This window comes from Scophthalmus maximus, chromosome 20 (assembly GCF_022379125.1).
Source record: "Scophthalmus maximus strain ysfricsl-2021 chromosome 20, ASM2237912v1, whole genome shotgun sequence".
NCBI classification, from domain to species: Eukaryota; Metazoa; Chordata; class Actinopteri; order Pleuronectiformes; family Scophthalmidae; genus Scophthalmus; species Scophthalmus maximus.
In genome coordinates this window covers 3,360,451-3,376,652 of record NC_061534.1, presented here as the reverse complement: position 1 = coordinate 3,376,652, position 16,202 = coordinate 3,360,451, and the positions used below count along the sequence as shown (strand labels likewise).

Genomic DNA, 16,202 nt, shown 5'->3' with positions numbered 1-16,202 from the left:
TATCACAGGCAATGACAACACGCACCGTAAAGGCCCTAATAAAACATCACAAACAACATTTATGACATCAAATACTAAACAGCGCTTCATACTTAACGCTCACGGTACTGTATTCCTTATAGTGTTTTGGTTTGGATTTTGGAAAGGTTCGTAAAAATGACTGATGACTTTGCAGAGTGTCGTGTGCAGATTCTTCTTTCTTTATTTCAAAACGTCTCAATAATAGATTAAAAGAAAAAGACCCATTATATATTACAAGGTTGACTTTAATGAATGCGGATGGTCGGGATTAATGATGTCCTTGTCATTGTCGGTGATCTCGACACTTCCGGCGTATGAACGGTGGACACACCCTTGTCCCGCAGCAGCAGCAGCAGCACAGGTCATATCTGCTGTGTCTCACCACGAGGCCTTTATGGGCCTTTTTCATTTCGTGGCTGGGGCAGAGTCTGAACCGGTGAAAAACAATTACACAGCCTGTCAACAGCGGCGGCGCTTGTTCCAACACACTGTCATGCTTATGCAAACAGCATAGCTTTAGTAGTGTGGGGCCATCCCCCCCCCCCAAAGTCACATCACAAGTTTTGAACACGCAATCATGATCCACGTCTGAATTGCGATTGTTCTTTCCAAACACAATATACAACACACAACACACACACAACATACAACACACAACACACACACAACATACAACACAATATACAACACACAACACACAACACACACAACATACAACACACAACACACAAACAATATACAACACACACACAACATACAACACACAACACACACAACATACAACACACAACACACACACAACATACAACACACACACAACATACAACACACAACACACAACACACACACAACATACAACACACAACACACACACAACATACAACACACAACACACACACAACACACACAACACACAACGCACACATACACAACACACAACACACAACGCACACACATTCATCTCTCTCTTCGGCACATAAGGAACCGATGTTCACCATCATCTCCTCATTGTTCGACCGCCTCTTGTAACTAGTGAGAAGAGGCCACGACGAGGACTGAACACCCTGCAAGGACATTGATGTCACCGATGAAAGAAATGCCACAACGCGGAGATGATGGAGATGATGACGATGACGATGATGATGATGATGATGATGATGAAAGAAATGGAGCCGGAGCAATGGAGGAATGAAAAAAAAACGTTGTTGGTGGTTTTTTAGTGCTCCGTCAAGAAAAGACTTATTCGTCTGCTGGAACAGCGAGGCGATAAACCGGTACGAAAAGTGGACGGAAAACAGTTGTGAGAGCGAGAGAGAGAAGAAAGATGAGAGGCGACAAAATCTTGTTAAGCCGCGGGACATTTTCTGTCATTAAATCCGGACCAAAGCAGCGAGAGCTGCCAAACACAGCAAACCTGCCCAGGTGAAAAAAGTAAACAGCAACGCTCAGCCATGGCAACGCAGATGGTCTCTAGACGTCACCGCCGCTCAGGCTCTTTATTCCCGTCCTCTGACATTGAGGACGTGCATATAAACATGAGCACGGTCGACGGCGGCCCACTCCGGGGGGGGGGGGGGGGGGGCAATCAAATGAGCCGGTATCTCGGCCCCGCAAAGAAAGAAAGAAGCGGCGGCCTCACGCCAGATTCATCAGCCGACGGAAACAGAAATGCCGGCGACAGGCGCGCGCGCCGCGGCAATTCCGCCCCGTTGCCGGTCGTAGTTCGGCAGGAGGAGGAGAGAAGTGGGGACCGGCTGATTAATTGCAAACCGAGGACACGGCAGCAGATTTATCAGCCGCCGCGCTCCCTCCCATACAACCCGACCACACTTAGAACGAAGACAAAACAGATAAAGGAGCTCCCACATATCAGTCCTCTGCTCAAATTCCATTTCCTTTCCCCCCCCGGGTATTGCCACGGTGCACGTTTGTTTGTGTCTACGCTCGGGGCCGCGTCCTTGGTCAGCGTCCTTCGTATCTGCCAGCGAGCCAAATTGGACATTAACCTCTGACCACGGTGGAGGGCAAAAGACAAATTCGTTTGTTTTTAACTTTGAACTAGCAAAAAATCATAAATGGCAACAAAAAAAAAAACGCTCCAAAGGCTCTACATTAAAAAAAAAACATTGTTACGCCTTCTCGCTTCCCAGACAATGGAGTGCCCCAATCTGCGTGTGTCATTCAAGTGCATTTGCGATGACCCGATCACCGAGTGTCCACCGTCGAATAGACGGGCCATCAACTGCAGTAGACGTATACGACACGCCGCTCTCCGTCCGTCCTTTTCAAACAAGATGGCCGCAGCGGCCCGGCGCTCCCTGAAGCGCTCTGGCGCGTCGCTGTCCGCGGCACAACGAGAATCTTTGGATCTGCGCGACAGAGCAATCGGATGCCAGTCGGACATATGTACATATATGTATTTTATCGCCAGGTGCATAGAGTCCACCTCAGTGGCCACTTTGTTTTCAATTTTGCCACAACACCAGCAACAAAATTGCAGCACGACTTCTCACACACAGTCCAATCATGCGCTCGGTTTTCATCTGGTCCCTGTGAGAGTTTGACAAAAGGCTTTCCATCACAATAGGGAACCCGGCCGCAGTTTGATGTGCACTTAAGAGAAAAAAAGGGGCGCACTGAAAGCAGAGCGAGCAAAAGAGAGAGAAAAGAGACGGTTTCAACTCGGTGCTGTAGTTCATCGCTCGGAGCGCAAACATCTGCTATCTTTTCTGAGTGTGAGAGATGAAGGCCACACTCCTCTTGTTGGTTGATGCCGTATTCCTGAAAAAAATTGTGTTTGAATCCTGTACAAACGCTTTTCAACTGTTGGTTGATTAAAAAAGAAAAAAGAAAATTGCAATGTATCGGGTAACGCAGGATATCATCTGCTGCCCGTCTGCTGCTCCGCGCTGCCAAACGCCATCGTTCCCCAAAATGTTTCAGCTGTCGAATCGCTGCATGGCGCATGTCTGTTGCCGGCGGTGATCGCAAGATGGCTTTTTAATTTTGCCACTCGGGAGGCTCGGGAGGATATTAAGTTGTTTTCAATTCAAAAGTCCGAGCAATTATGAATCAGTCATCGGACTCGACTCGACGATCTCGGTTACGTGAAACCAGCTGGGACTCGATATTCGGAGGGCGTATCTCACAAGAATACCTTATTAATCCGCTTATAGACCAAAGGGCTGAGATTTTTAATCTCAATTTTGGCAAATACAGTATTGATTACATATCAGAATTGAAATGTTTTTGCCCATATCACACTATGATTCTGCTAACGCATGGCGATTGGCACGGTAAGGATTGAAGGGCACACCCTTCCTCGACGTTACTGCACATCAGGCCAATGTACTAACTATAATAACCATATTCCATGCTCACAAACAAAACCCGGCTCAAAATGGCCGAACGCCGCAGAGCGTCGCGCGGTGCGCGACGTCACAAATACTTAGAGAAACGTATTTCACTACGATGGGAAAGGTGTGAATCTGATCTAATGGAACAAGTGTATCTATTGGTTCGACTCCATTGTCTCGAAAACATAAAAGAAAATTGGCAGAATTTGTTTTTTTACCCCATGAACGAAACAGCGTGGGGAACCGAGTGGAACTTCTCCCTAATAAGAAAATGTCTGATGCCGCTTGAAGTATTCATGTTAAGTAGAACGTCATTTAATTATTTACCTTGATAAAAACTATTTTCCCTCATTAGTAAGTTCCAAAGTTCAAATGTTTCTGGTTTATTTCAGGGGTTTTCTGCACCCTCCTCGCAGTTTGCAGTGGGCGGGGCTACACTTTCGAAAGGGGTGATGTCACACTATCCAGTGCACCAATCAGAACTGGGCAACAGTTGAATCGGATGACAGTTGGATTATTGAGTTTTTGAATGTTTCGTTGCTTGGTCATGACTGTCAGTGCTACAGAGAAACACTTTTTACAATGTACAATGTTTGAAGCGGACAACACCGCTTTTGTTTGACATCGCTGCAAATTACGTTTTTTTTGCACTATTGCCTGTCGTGTCATGGAGAGACTTTTCCGGACGCGGATGATTAATCGCAAGAGATGAGTATGCGATGAAGCGATGATTCATCGTAGAATTTCCAAATGAATCTCTTCTCACAAACTATGTTCCTGATCTAAACACGTTTGTTTGGTTTGTTTTTTTTGAAGAGTAATGAGCAGTGAGCTGGGATGAAGCGGCCGAATCACTGGTGCGCGCTTAATGGATGTTTGCAGGTAAATTACTTGCATCTGGTTCCGTCTGCGTCGAGTCGGCTCTCAGATGGGAAGTGCATCTTTGTAATTCAGGTGCTGTCGGGCAAATCCTTGTCCTTCACCAAAAAAGAAGGACACTAAATTAACTCCCCGCTCAGCTCTCCCTGGCCTGTGGTGATGTAAACTTTATGGAAAATATTATATAACAGGAAGCGTACGCCCATCTGCCCGGAATTTAAAATCGGTGAATGAGCCTCGTCAGGGGGAAGTTGGAGGAGAATATTTCTGCCATAAATCGGTGAAGTACAGACAGAACAGCACAAAAGAAGACTCTCATGTACAGTCTGGCTCTGGCTCTACACACTGCACTGTTGTAAGGGAAAAAGTCATCCATGAATTCATATGATAAATAATATCCGTCTGCTTCTCAAACGTGCTGACGGGGACGAGGAATGAAAGAGGCTTCATCGGCTCCTCAGACTCCTCTCGCTCCCCTTTGAACCTGCAAACCGTTGAAGGAGGAACATTCGTCTGACCGAAGATGTTGTTTTGACGAGTGAAAAAGGAAAAGACAATATCAAATACAATGAATCTGTTTATAACCCTGGATTTCCAAAAGCCCCGATTGTGGTTAACAGCTGCATCTGAAGATTATTTCCATTAGCGGTTAATCTGCAGATTACTTTCTCGACTAAACTTGATTAGATTGTTTTGTCCATAACGTGTCGTAAAAGGGTGAAAACCCTCCATGTGTTTCCCAAAAGCACGAGATGAGGATGATAATATATTCACATTTAAGAAGCTGAAATCTGAGAAGTTTGACTTCATAAAAACACCTTGAACCGATTAATCGATTATCAGAACAGTCGGCGATTAATTTAGCACTCGATTATTATTAATGGATTAATGGCTTAACTGTTCCTGCTCTATTGTAGTTGAGGTGGCAGATTATTATATATAACAACAGTTTTAGTTCAAATAGCTCAAATAAAAGCACAATAAAACCAATTAAAACGATAAATGCCAGGGGGGGGGGGGGGGGGGGGGGGCAATAAAACAACAACATGCAGACATGTAAAACGTGAACACGGGCCTAGAATTAACATGTGGAGGCTTTTCAATGGTTAGGTTCCCATTTTTCCTCATTGTAACGACGAGGCTCCGCGTACACGACTTCATTACCGGCGTTTAAATGCATGACACAGTTCAGAGGATTGGGAGGAAGAGGAAGGAGATAATAATGCGCAGTGTGTGAGCTCAGCACATTCGTTTCTCATCCGTCCAGAAGCTGCTGGAAGTCGGAAACGTGCAGAATCATTAACTCCTGACTTTAACTATGAACAAATATAATACAAAAATACCCTTTTCCTACCTGTAGCGCAGTTTCTGTGAATTGCCCCCTTTTTTTTTTTTTGTTACGGACCCGTCCTGCGCACGGTCCTCCCTTCATCCATCCCGTGCGTAAAGTTTGGACCAGGTCACCACGTTTGGCGAAAACTACAGCAACGGCTGCAGCAGCGGGGCCTTGTTCCCCTTCCCCCCGCCTGACACACGAGAGGGTTCCTCTCTAGAAGAAGAAGAAGAAGAAGGAGGAGGAGGAGGAGGAGAGAACCCGCAGGCAACAGGTGTTCATTTCACGTCCAGGTGACAGTGGTGCGTCGACGGCGCAGCTCCTGAGGATCCTCCCTCCACTCCCTCCCTCCCCTCCCCTCCCTGCTCCTGTTTCCTTGTTGCTTCAAAAAGCTTCGAGTTGCCCGTGAGTTCCTTTAATGTTTTTAGACCAAATGCAGATTTAATAAAAAAAACAAAAAACAGCTTTGTTTATGCAGGCAGAGGATGAAAATGATGGGTTGTTTTTTAGCCTTTAATCCCCCTGACCCGGCTCAGTGGTAACCACAAGAGGGTGTCCTACACCTGATGTTCGACCGGGCAGGGAGGAAAGGTCACGCAGGGGTTGTTCACTCCAAATAATGTATTCATGTTCACTCCAAATAATGTATTCATGTTCACTCCAAATAATGTATTCATGTACGCATATCCTCACTAACAAAAGGGGAGGATATGACTTTTGTATTTTCTTGTAATCCATATCTAGGTGAGATCGCTTTCATACGCCCATAGATGTTTTCTAAACTCACCTGCACAAGTATATTTTTGTTATTTTATGCTGCTTTGTATCTCTAACTTTTTTGTCAAATTATGCCTTTTTTTTTCCATTTGTCTGTATTTTTTATTTTTCTTTACTTTGTTCATTCCTGAAGAAATTCCACCAAAAGTAAAACATAACTTTCTGTTTGTATTAACAATATAAAGAAATTATATATTTGTATATTTTTGCTCTTCTCACTCTCATTTTTCATCTCGTGATACTTTTTCATCCCTGACAAGAGAATATTACAAGGAGGCTCCCAATCAAAGTGGAGGAATGTACACCCATTGATTATTGATTTGTCTTTTTGTGAAGAAATTTTTTTGTGTCACACTTTATGTCCACGTTCATCAATCTTCAAAAATGACACTGTAACAAATCAGACCCAAGTTCAGATTTCATTTTTTTCTTTATTTTTCTAATGAAAGCAAATGGATGTAAAAAACAAAAACAAAAATAAACACGTTCTGACATTTTTTAAACAACGCGACCTTCTTTGGATATAGAACAGCAAATATACAATCTATCGGGGGAAATAATACAGCCCTCCCCCGAGCTTCATATGATTTAAATACAGAATAAATTCATAAAATAAATAAATATTTTGTTTTAAAGATACACTGTGCAACTGTGCAATATGATTCTCAGTCTAGCAGTAGTAAAGCTAAAGGCACCTGTGTGGACGGTCTCGTCACTCATCCCAGGTTTTCTATCATGTCCCGGATGAAGTGGCAGGTTTTTGATAGCAGCGAAATGCAGCCGAGCCGTCGCGGCGTCCTCCACTCACCACGCGTCAGTGACGCGGGAACTCTCAACGCCTGTACGACAATGAATGAGACGGTTATAGAAAATCTACAAAACAGCTATAATCATTTTTTTTTTTGCTACAGACATTCAGAAAAATCAAAGTAAACAGCAGGCGACCGTCTCAGGAAATACAGTGTGGCAGACGAAGGGGGAACTCTCCACCAATCAGTCATTTTTGATAATTTTTTTTTACATTCAGTCGCCGAAATCTGGGATGTCGTCGTAGGAGTAACCCCGGTAACCCTTGGCGGCGTAGTAGGCGATTCTTAAGTGGTAGAATCCAGGGAGGAAGACGAGCATCCCGATGATGATGACGGGAATGGTGCGGTCCGGATGCTGAAGACGGAGGAAGAACAGAGGGGATTAGACATTTCTGTCATGTGCTCCTTGTTAACTCACTACTACACTTCTTCACCATGTGTAAATGAATAAAAAAAGCATCCCACACTGGAGCAGTGTGACATGGTAATGAGATGCCGGAGGCGGTGTCTCGATGTACTCAGCAGACGTTTAAACATACTTATCTCCACATCGCCCGCTAGCGCGACGTATAATAAATCCTTTGCATGAAAAGGGTTCGCAAGACTCCCTCGGACACGATGACTTCATCTGTCTGAGGTCTGGTTTCATGTAAATCATTGAGTCATTTCATTTCTCTCACTCACACAGACTCACACACACACAGACTCACACACACAGACACACACACACACACACACACACACACACACACACACACACACACACACACACACACACACACACACACACACACACACACACACACACACACACACACACACACACACACACACACACACACACACACACACACACACACACACACAAAAGCGACCCACCAGAACGCAAAGGCATGTGTTTGATTTCACCAGCAGATGGCAGTCTTGTGCACTGAGTTACTTTCTCTCTCTCTCTCAATCTTTTTTCTTCAAAGATGCTGCATTAGTCGTTTCAATGTTTTTCTTGTGCCATGTACACGTTGGACTGTGAATTAAACCTTAAAAGTTATTCCCAAAATATTCGCACAGGCCTGACATTTGTTGATGACTTACAAACTTTCTGTCTGTTTCACAAAACCATCTGACGCAGTATGAGGACAACACCGTACTGCAGGGAAGTAGGACGGTGTATTTCAAGTAACAAAGTGAGGGGATCAGGGATTCATCCTACCGCAAGATGCCGAGTCTAAATATTAGAAGAAAAGAAAAGAGACAAAGAGACGAGCTGGTTTGGGAAGAACTGGACGTTCGTGGGAACTTCGGCTGCAGCGCAGAGACGAAACTTTGCAGACAACATTTGATTTCCGTCGTAGAAAGAACTGTGTTCACCTGCTGTATGTGTCTTACTCTCTAAGATACCATGATTTCTGTTTGTTTTTTAAAAAAAAAGTCTTTGTTATCAATATGTTGTTGTTGTTTGCTTTCATTTCAGAAAATTGCAGACATTACGCTTCAGTGCCTGGAAAAAAAGGAGGTGTTTCTGTATTTCTTTCGTACAAGAGGTGCTACTTAAAGGAGCAATGCACATGGTCTTCATCAGTAAAGAAGATCTATGAATGTCTTTTTACGATTTGGGGAAAACTGTCCCAATTCTAAAATCCGATTATCTAATATCCAAAATTGCTATTAGCTTTGTTAATGAAGTCATGAAGGGCATCGGTTGTTTCATCATGAGGATTCGTTTTTGTAATAGAACCCGCATGTCTCCGATTTCTTCATCATCCACTGCTCGGAGGAGCTTGTGTAATCTGAGGTATTAGATATGCGTCTTCAAACCCATGTGGGCTGACTGGCAACTTCCTCGACGCTGCTGCTGCTGCTGCTGCTGCTGCTGCTGCTGCCTTCATGTCAAATCAAATTTTCTGCAAACACAATTGTCGCAGACTGAGGGGGTCAAAAAAAAAAACGTTCGTGGGATCCGCAGAGAGTTGACTCTCCGAGGTGTAAAAAAAATCAAAGTCATTACAATCAAACGCACACAAACCATTAAAAAGTGCGAGCGAGGCTACGAAATGTCAGGACGACTAGCATTACGACTTAATTACGGCAATTTGAAAAACATGATTAACTGCAGTGCGGGCGTCTTAATTAATGCTCGAGCTGAAATGTAGGCGAGTTGTGTTTGCTTCCCCGAGTCTGGAATATCAGACTACTGTGATATTTGGAACAGAAGAAAATGAGTATGAAAATTGTCAAATAGCAGAAGCTGACATCAAACGCGTGGTCAGATTCACACGTGTTTTTACTTTTCTTTGATCAAATGGTTCCTGATTTTAAAGGTCCAGTGCGGATCCACTGGAGGAAATGAGGAATAATATTCGTAATGATGTTTTAATTAGTGTCTAATCATCTACGAAACGAAGAATCGTTGTTTTCGTTACCGTAAAATGAACCCTTATACGCAGAGCTGCAACAGTAATCGACTGCTAAATTAATCGCCGTCTATTTTGATAATTGTTTAATCGGTTCAAGTAGTTTTTATGAAAGTCAAAATTCTCTGATTTCAGTTTCTTAAATGTGAATATTTTTATTATTATTAATATTATTGGAGGAGGAACATAAATATAAATATCTTCCAAACGGCAGTATTTTAATCACAAAAGGATTTTCAGGAGACTTGTTTCCTTAACAACGATCAGTTTTCAGGAATCCAGACATTGTGGGAGTTTTTGGCAACAAGAAATTGTCTATTATTATGCTGGAGACACATTTCAAACTACAGTCCTTCGATATCAAACATCAGTAAGTTTGTCACTTGAACAGATTTTTTTTGGGACCAAACTCACCTCGACCTTGATGGTTCCCGACAGAAGAAGGGCCCCGAAGACGATCAGCAAGGAGCCGATCAGAAACAGGAATATCGCCAGTGCGATCGCCTTGTACGGGACCTTCGGCGGACTCTTCTTGAACTGGGATTTAAATAATTTGTTTGGGGACAAAACATAGGACAATTTTTTTCAGGAGTTTTGTTTTTTTTACTACGGTTCATAACTGCGTGGAAAGGCAAATATCACACATCACTTTTATTATAGATATTAAAATGAGCCCGTGTTATAACAGAAACAAACTTTTAATCTGAGCTGTTGAGTCAAATGTCGTCTGATATTTGACACATTATCAGGAAGTCATTCATTTGAAAAATCCATTGCTCGTGGCAGTGAATTGTTTAGGGAATTACCAGGCGGCTGAGCGATCTAACAATTACAACAATCACTGTACAACAAACCACAGAGCAGCGCGACACAACATCAGAGCCGGTGATGTCACGTCTCTCACCTGTAGGTCGATGTAACCGTCCTCGTCGGCAGCCAGACGTGAATACTTGACCTTGGCGTTGGTTATTCCAGCGCCCAACATGTTGTTTCTCGCTGCCTTCATCGTGTCATCGGAGCTGTTGGAAAGAGAGATGCAGAGACATTAATCACCCATGATCACACCAGTCATTCAGGATTTCTGTCTCTATTGTACATTAACTTAACTCTAACAATGCTGCTCACGGATTTATAACATATTTCCCAACACACACACACACACACACACACACACACACACACACACACACACACACACACACACACACACACACACACACACACACACACACACACACACACACACACACACACACACACACACACACACACACACACACACACACACACACACACAAATCTTTTAAATTACTCTTTTACAGAGACACTTTTTTATAATGACCACGGTGTTTATCTTGTTTTTATTGATCTATCTGTGTCTTGGGACTGCGAAGGCCACAGCAGATGATTCACATCATTCTCATATCGATCAAACCCTTGGGTGAGCTTTTCCGTGAAAAGAATATTTCTTTTACAACATTGATTTAAAAAATTTAAAAATCTATAGCACCCAGGTTTAAATTTTAGAGAGACCGTGAAGTTGGTGGCCCTTCTTTTTTCATTCATTCTACTATGTCAGGACTGTTTGAGTACGTAAACACCAACCTCTGGAATAATTTTCAAATCATCTCTTAAATCTCACTTTCTAAATACTTCTGACATTTTCTCTCACCATTATTTTTAACTGTTTTATGTGGTAAATCACTTGCTGTCCTTGTTTTAAAATAAATATTTTTGTTGCTTTTGATTTTAAACCACATTTGTGTTGTTTAAAAATGTCTTTGATGTTTTGTTTCCTTATTTTTTCTTTCTTTTAATTTTTCTTGGTGAAGGACTTTGTTTTGAAAGGTGCTACATGAATATTGTTATTATTATTATTATTATTATTATTATAATGAAATCATATATTTTTTATAGTCACAGTCTGATTCAACTTTCACTTCCCCAGTTGAGACAAAGGCGAGGTCACCGACTGCCTCCGTTAAGAAGTATTGTAGCAGTGAAATGAGATGTTTGGGGAACTTTTGATCTTTCTGTTTTTGTTTTGTTCTGGCGAGAGCAGAAACTGTATGTAGGTATCCAAAAAATCCTTAAAATATCCTTTTCACACATTACAGGAATATCATCTGAAGAGAGAAAATTGGTACTAATGCTTTTCTTCCTTTTTTGCAGCCATGATGCTTCTCATTATACAAACCACGTTCCTTGTGTTCGTTCCACGCGAGCCGCGCAGCGTTATTCTAGACAATTTTTATCACAAACAGGACAGATTGCCATAGGCCTCCTTTGCATTCAGCATCCACACACAAACAGAGAAAAGGGAAACTAAATAAATAAATAAATAAAAAGAGAAATACACACACACACACACACACACACACACACACACACACACACACACACACACACACACACACACACACACACACACAAACAAACAGCTGATCTGCCCCAGAGGGACGCGAGGACTCAGATTTTGTTTACATTGGCAGGTTTGGGCCGTGTGCATCCTTGCACTTAAGCCCCCGACTAAATCCATGAAATACAAACTGTTGTTCCCGCTCGAGACAAAGTACGGGGGAGATTTCAGAAACACTGTGTTATTTTGCTGGCAGCTGTCACATCAACTCACCACCGGGCGTCTGTGATGACGAGAGCTCCGGGTTTTCAGTTGACGTGCAGTAGCAGCTCCGACCGCTCCAGGGGAATACTGTGGATTTAACAAAGATAAGAAATAAAAAAGGAAATAGGTGGAAACGTGTTCAGGAGACAATTGTTTAGGATTGTCCTTGTATTATCTGAAACAGTGATGTGAGAGAAAAGTTATGCAAGAGAGCAAACATGCACTACACGTGGGAGTATCCATTAGATTATAATTCATGTGGATTGGTTATTTTAGATTATTTTGTGCAAAGGCTTTTCCATAATATTGTTTTGATTATATAAATTTTGTACAATCCTTTTCGTTTTACTTCTGTTTCTAGCATTATTTTCCGTAACTATTTTTTTACTTTAGTTTTTATTGCCTTTAATTTGCCACCTGTTGGAAATTTGTGGACGTACATGCTTTGTAATTATTATCGCTTTATTACTATTATTATTATTATTATTCAGGTTACCGTCCACCTAACCTTGAGGACACTGGCCATCCCTTTATATATAGTTTCTCAGAGGGTTTTGACAACTTCAAATAAAAATGCACACAAAAATAATTGTTCAGAAATTGACATAAAAAATAGATATTATTTCTACACCAGATTCATATGCTGGAAGTGTTGGGGCAGATTTGAAAAACAGCATTTTAGTGCATAATGGAGCAAGACACAATTAATAAAAAACAAATAAACAGTGAGAGATTAGAAAATAAGGTGGAGTATTATTAAAACCATGGCTACTTTGTTCCCTTAAAAAATACACTGTATGAGCTAGTTTTGCTAGTTTTAGGACAGTTGTTTAAAGGTCTTAATTCGCCGCTATAGATTGTCTGAATGACATATTTAATGTGTAAGCATATAATTCTGATCCAATTCCAGGTATTTAAAGTGCTGTACGATAACTGTAATATATCTTACTGAGTATGAATACAGTTGTACACTGTCGAAACAATAACCTTTGGGAAAGACAGTACAAGAAAAAACACTTAGAAATCCTCAGAAATGTTTTTGTACATTTTTTATAAAGTCACGACATGGGCTGTGGCTAATTATTGGCAACATATAAATAAGTCGCCTCTTCGTGTTTATAACTGGTTTATTTTAGAGACAGTGAACGTCTCACGTGAACTCATACGCTAAGCTAATTAGCTGCAGCGTTAGCTTCCCAGAAGTTGCTGCGCTAACAGACGCTCGCTCGCGTCAAGTAATAACACAGCTCGTTTGAAAATAACTCGTTTCTCCTTCTCGTCTCGTTTCTTACCTGAGCGTGGGGTGAAGTGGAAACAGCAGCGTGTCGTTATCCGGAGCAGGAAGCTGCTCTGCGCATCCACTGTGTTGTTTTCATGCATTGGGGAAAAAAACACGGCGTCCTGGTTCCGGTCCACGGCGTCCTGCTTCCGGTCCAGTGTCCTGCTGATTCACGTCCGTGTTGTCCGGTCGCGTCCGGTTTAGCTGATGTTCGGAGGTGGAGGAACAAGCAGTGCATAATAAAAGTGACCTGCATTCAAAGTGTGAAGGGGAAAAAAGTTTTCAACATGTACAAAAAGACACATGCTGAGATGCCTTATTCAATAAAGTAAATGATAAAGGACTTAAGTAATAAAGACACAAGGAGAAGAAGAAGAAGAAGAAGACTTTTCACTTTTAACGCAACTTTTTTTATGGCACATATTAAAAAAGAAGAAGAAGATTAAATAGACAGTAAGAGAATAAAATGTGTATTAACAAAATAAGATAAGCAATAACATAATAAGAATACTCGGCATGAGGACACAAGAAAGGTTGAATACTGAATTCACTATCATAATGTTAGGATGATTGTGAATTATTGCATTGCACATTGCACCTGGTAGAATCCTAAGTCTCCACCCTACCTGCAGCCAGTCACTCCTAATTTGACCACACCCCTAGGTCTACAAATGCCGGCCCCTATTTTATTATTTTTTTTACCTCCAAATTCGTTCAGAACAAAGGAATCGTCGGACGTGAGTTTGGATTTTTCACCTTTAAAATCTTGTTTGAATGTTGAACATTGTTTTGTGTTTGATTATGTTAGATTCCTGAGTTTAACCGTGATAATTGGGAGAAAATGTGCAATGCCATAAGCGTGGATGCATTAATAATGTAAGTCCAATCCAACTTACTTTAGCATTGTTATTGCTTGTGAGGATTTTGGATTTGTAATGTTCCCCCACAACAACCAATGTTCCCTGAACCAACGGGTGATGAACTATTGGGAAAAAGTAATGGTTTATATGAGATTGATTTGTTGTCATTGAGTTTTGTTTGTCACTGAACATAGAAAGCAGCCTTAAATCAAAAGTTTAAAATCATCTTATGTAAACTACTTCCTCTCCCTGTAGTTCATCAGTGTGTCACTAATGTATGTGTGAAATTTCCATTAAGCAATAATCTCCATTTGAATTGGCTGTTTTCTGACGTGTCATTTCTGTATATTAATAAAGAGTCAATCAGCTTTCTTAGACTCAGACATTAACATGGAAAGTGCTGCACGCACTTCTCAAATGGTTTTGTAGAAAAATGTGGTGTGTTTTCCAATTAACAGACAAATGTCACTAATGATGATTCACTGCTAAAATAGTCACAACGGCTCGTGCAGACTTTCAGTATTTACCCTCCTCCGGGCAGGTTTTCCTCTACCGGAGGGAGACGGAAACAGAGTTCACACAGTTCACACAGTTCAGGAATGTCTGATACATTTCATTAAAAATTCATCCTACAGGCAAAATCAAAAAGCTGCAGCTCGAGACGAAGAGCTGCGGGGGCAGCCTCATCTGTTGTGTGCTTATGTTGATGGTGCTTAGGAAAATACATTTTAATCATAACAACAAGACTCTTTAATAACCCCAGTCACGGCATTTGGGGAAGCCTCTGGTCGTATTAAGTTCTAAAAAAAAATTACAACTGAAATGGAAGCAAATGTTTTTACTGGCGGCAGGAGACCTCGGCTGTGTTCTAATATGATATATATCTCTGCACACTGAATAACCCAACACATTTACTGCTCTACTTGAAATATTATAAATTCAGATAGAACTTGTCAAGTGATGTAGGAAAACTGCTGGAAAAAGCTTCATTAGCAATGGAGCAGAATACAGTGCACACTCCGGATGACATATCAGCAACTCACCTTTCTGTCTATATTAAATCAAACACTTGACAACATGGAAATGTATGAACGGTATTAAAGTGCAACAAAAACTTACTAGAACTCATAGGTCATCCAGAGTTTTGAAAACTCCTGTGGTCAAACTGCTTCTGCCAGTACTTAGGATAAATATCGGACAGCCCCCCCCCCCAAACCTCTCTCCGTTATTTAGGGGCCAGACTGATGCACTTAATAAAACAGATGTGATCAGATGAACAAAAAAAAATCCACATGCGGCGAGCCATCTATCAAAGAACCTCGTGGCACTTTAATAACACAAAAAACCCTCTTCTCGGTCCCCCGGTCGTCAGAAAGTGCTGAAAAGTTGAGGCCGAAAATACCGGAACGGATGCCAAGATGCTCCCACTAAAATGGAGAGTGTTTCACGGCCCGCAGCATCCTATTCTTTATCTTCACTATAGGTGTTAGCGCCGCTCCGCTCCTGCTGGTGCTACTCCAGCGAGTCATAAAGAAAGAAGAAGAGAAAAAAACAACAACTCCTGAGATGAATACGGTGCTTCACCTGTTGTGGCAGAGCTGGCAGGACATCCTGTTCACCTTGACAGGGCCGTAATGGATCAACTGTTGCAGGGTGTTTGTGCGTGTGCATGTGCGTGTGTGTGTGCGTGTGTGTGTGTGTGTGTGTGTGTGTGTGTGCGTGCAAAATGATTCAACAATGCTTGGAGGGCTTCTCACCAAACAAGGCGAGAATATTACTTGGGAGTGTTTTTCCAGATGGTTGACAAAAAGGTCAAAGGTCAACAAAAATATGATCGGAAAAACACAAATGATA

The 16,202-nt window shown here is 41.8% G+C and overlaps 2 protein-coding genes across 3 annotated transcripts in view; both read right to left on the bottom strand.

Annotated features, from left to right (window-relative positions):
* The window catches only part of igsf9a (immunoglobulin superfamily, member 9a), a 42,111-nt gene extending 36,212 nt beyond the window's left edge, over positions 1 to 5,899 (bottom strand). Inside the window, exon 1 of the mRNA XM_047329515.1 lies at positions 5,611 to 5,899. The gene's annotated coding sequence lies outside the window, so the exon portion shown is untranslated. The remainder of the gene's footprint in view (positions 1 to 5,610) is intronic.
* Positions 5,900 to 6,777: 878 nt separating this feature from the next.
* Positions 6,778 to 13,658, bottom strand: LOC118285389 (transmembrane protein 230). 2 transcript variants are annotated; one of them, XM_035609016.2, is made up of 6 exons: positions 13,502 to 13,658; positions 12,219 to 12,296; positions 10,491 to 10,605; positions 10,001 to 10,123; positions 7,388 to 7,530; positions 6,778 to 7,205 (listed from the first exon to the last, which is right to left on the bottom strand). In XM_035609016.2, the coding sequence occupies exons 3-5, from the start codon at positions 10,590 to 10,592 to the stop codon at positions 7,390 to 7,392; spliced, it is 366 nt and encodes a 121-aa protein (XP_035464909.2). In that variant the 5' UTR covers positions 10,593 to 10,605; positions 12,219 to 12,296; positions 13,502 to 13,658; the 3' UTR covers positions 6,778 to 7,205; positions 7,388 to 7,389. The 2 variants fall into 2 exon arrangements, with proteins under 2 accessions (XP_035464909.2, XP_035464908.2); XM_035609015.2 differs by having other exon boundaries at positions 6,778 to 7,530.
* Positions 13,659 to 16,202: the final 2,544 nt, after the last annotated feature.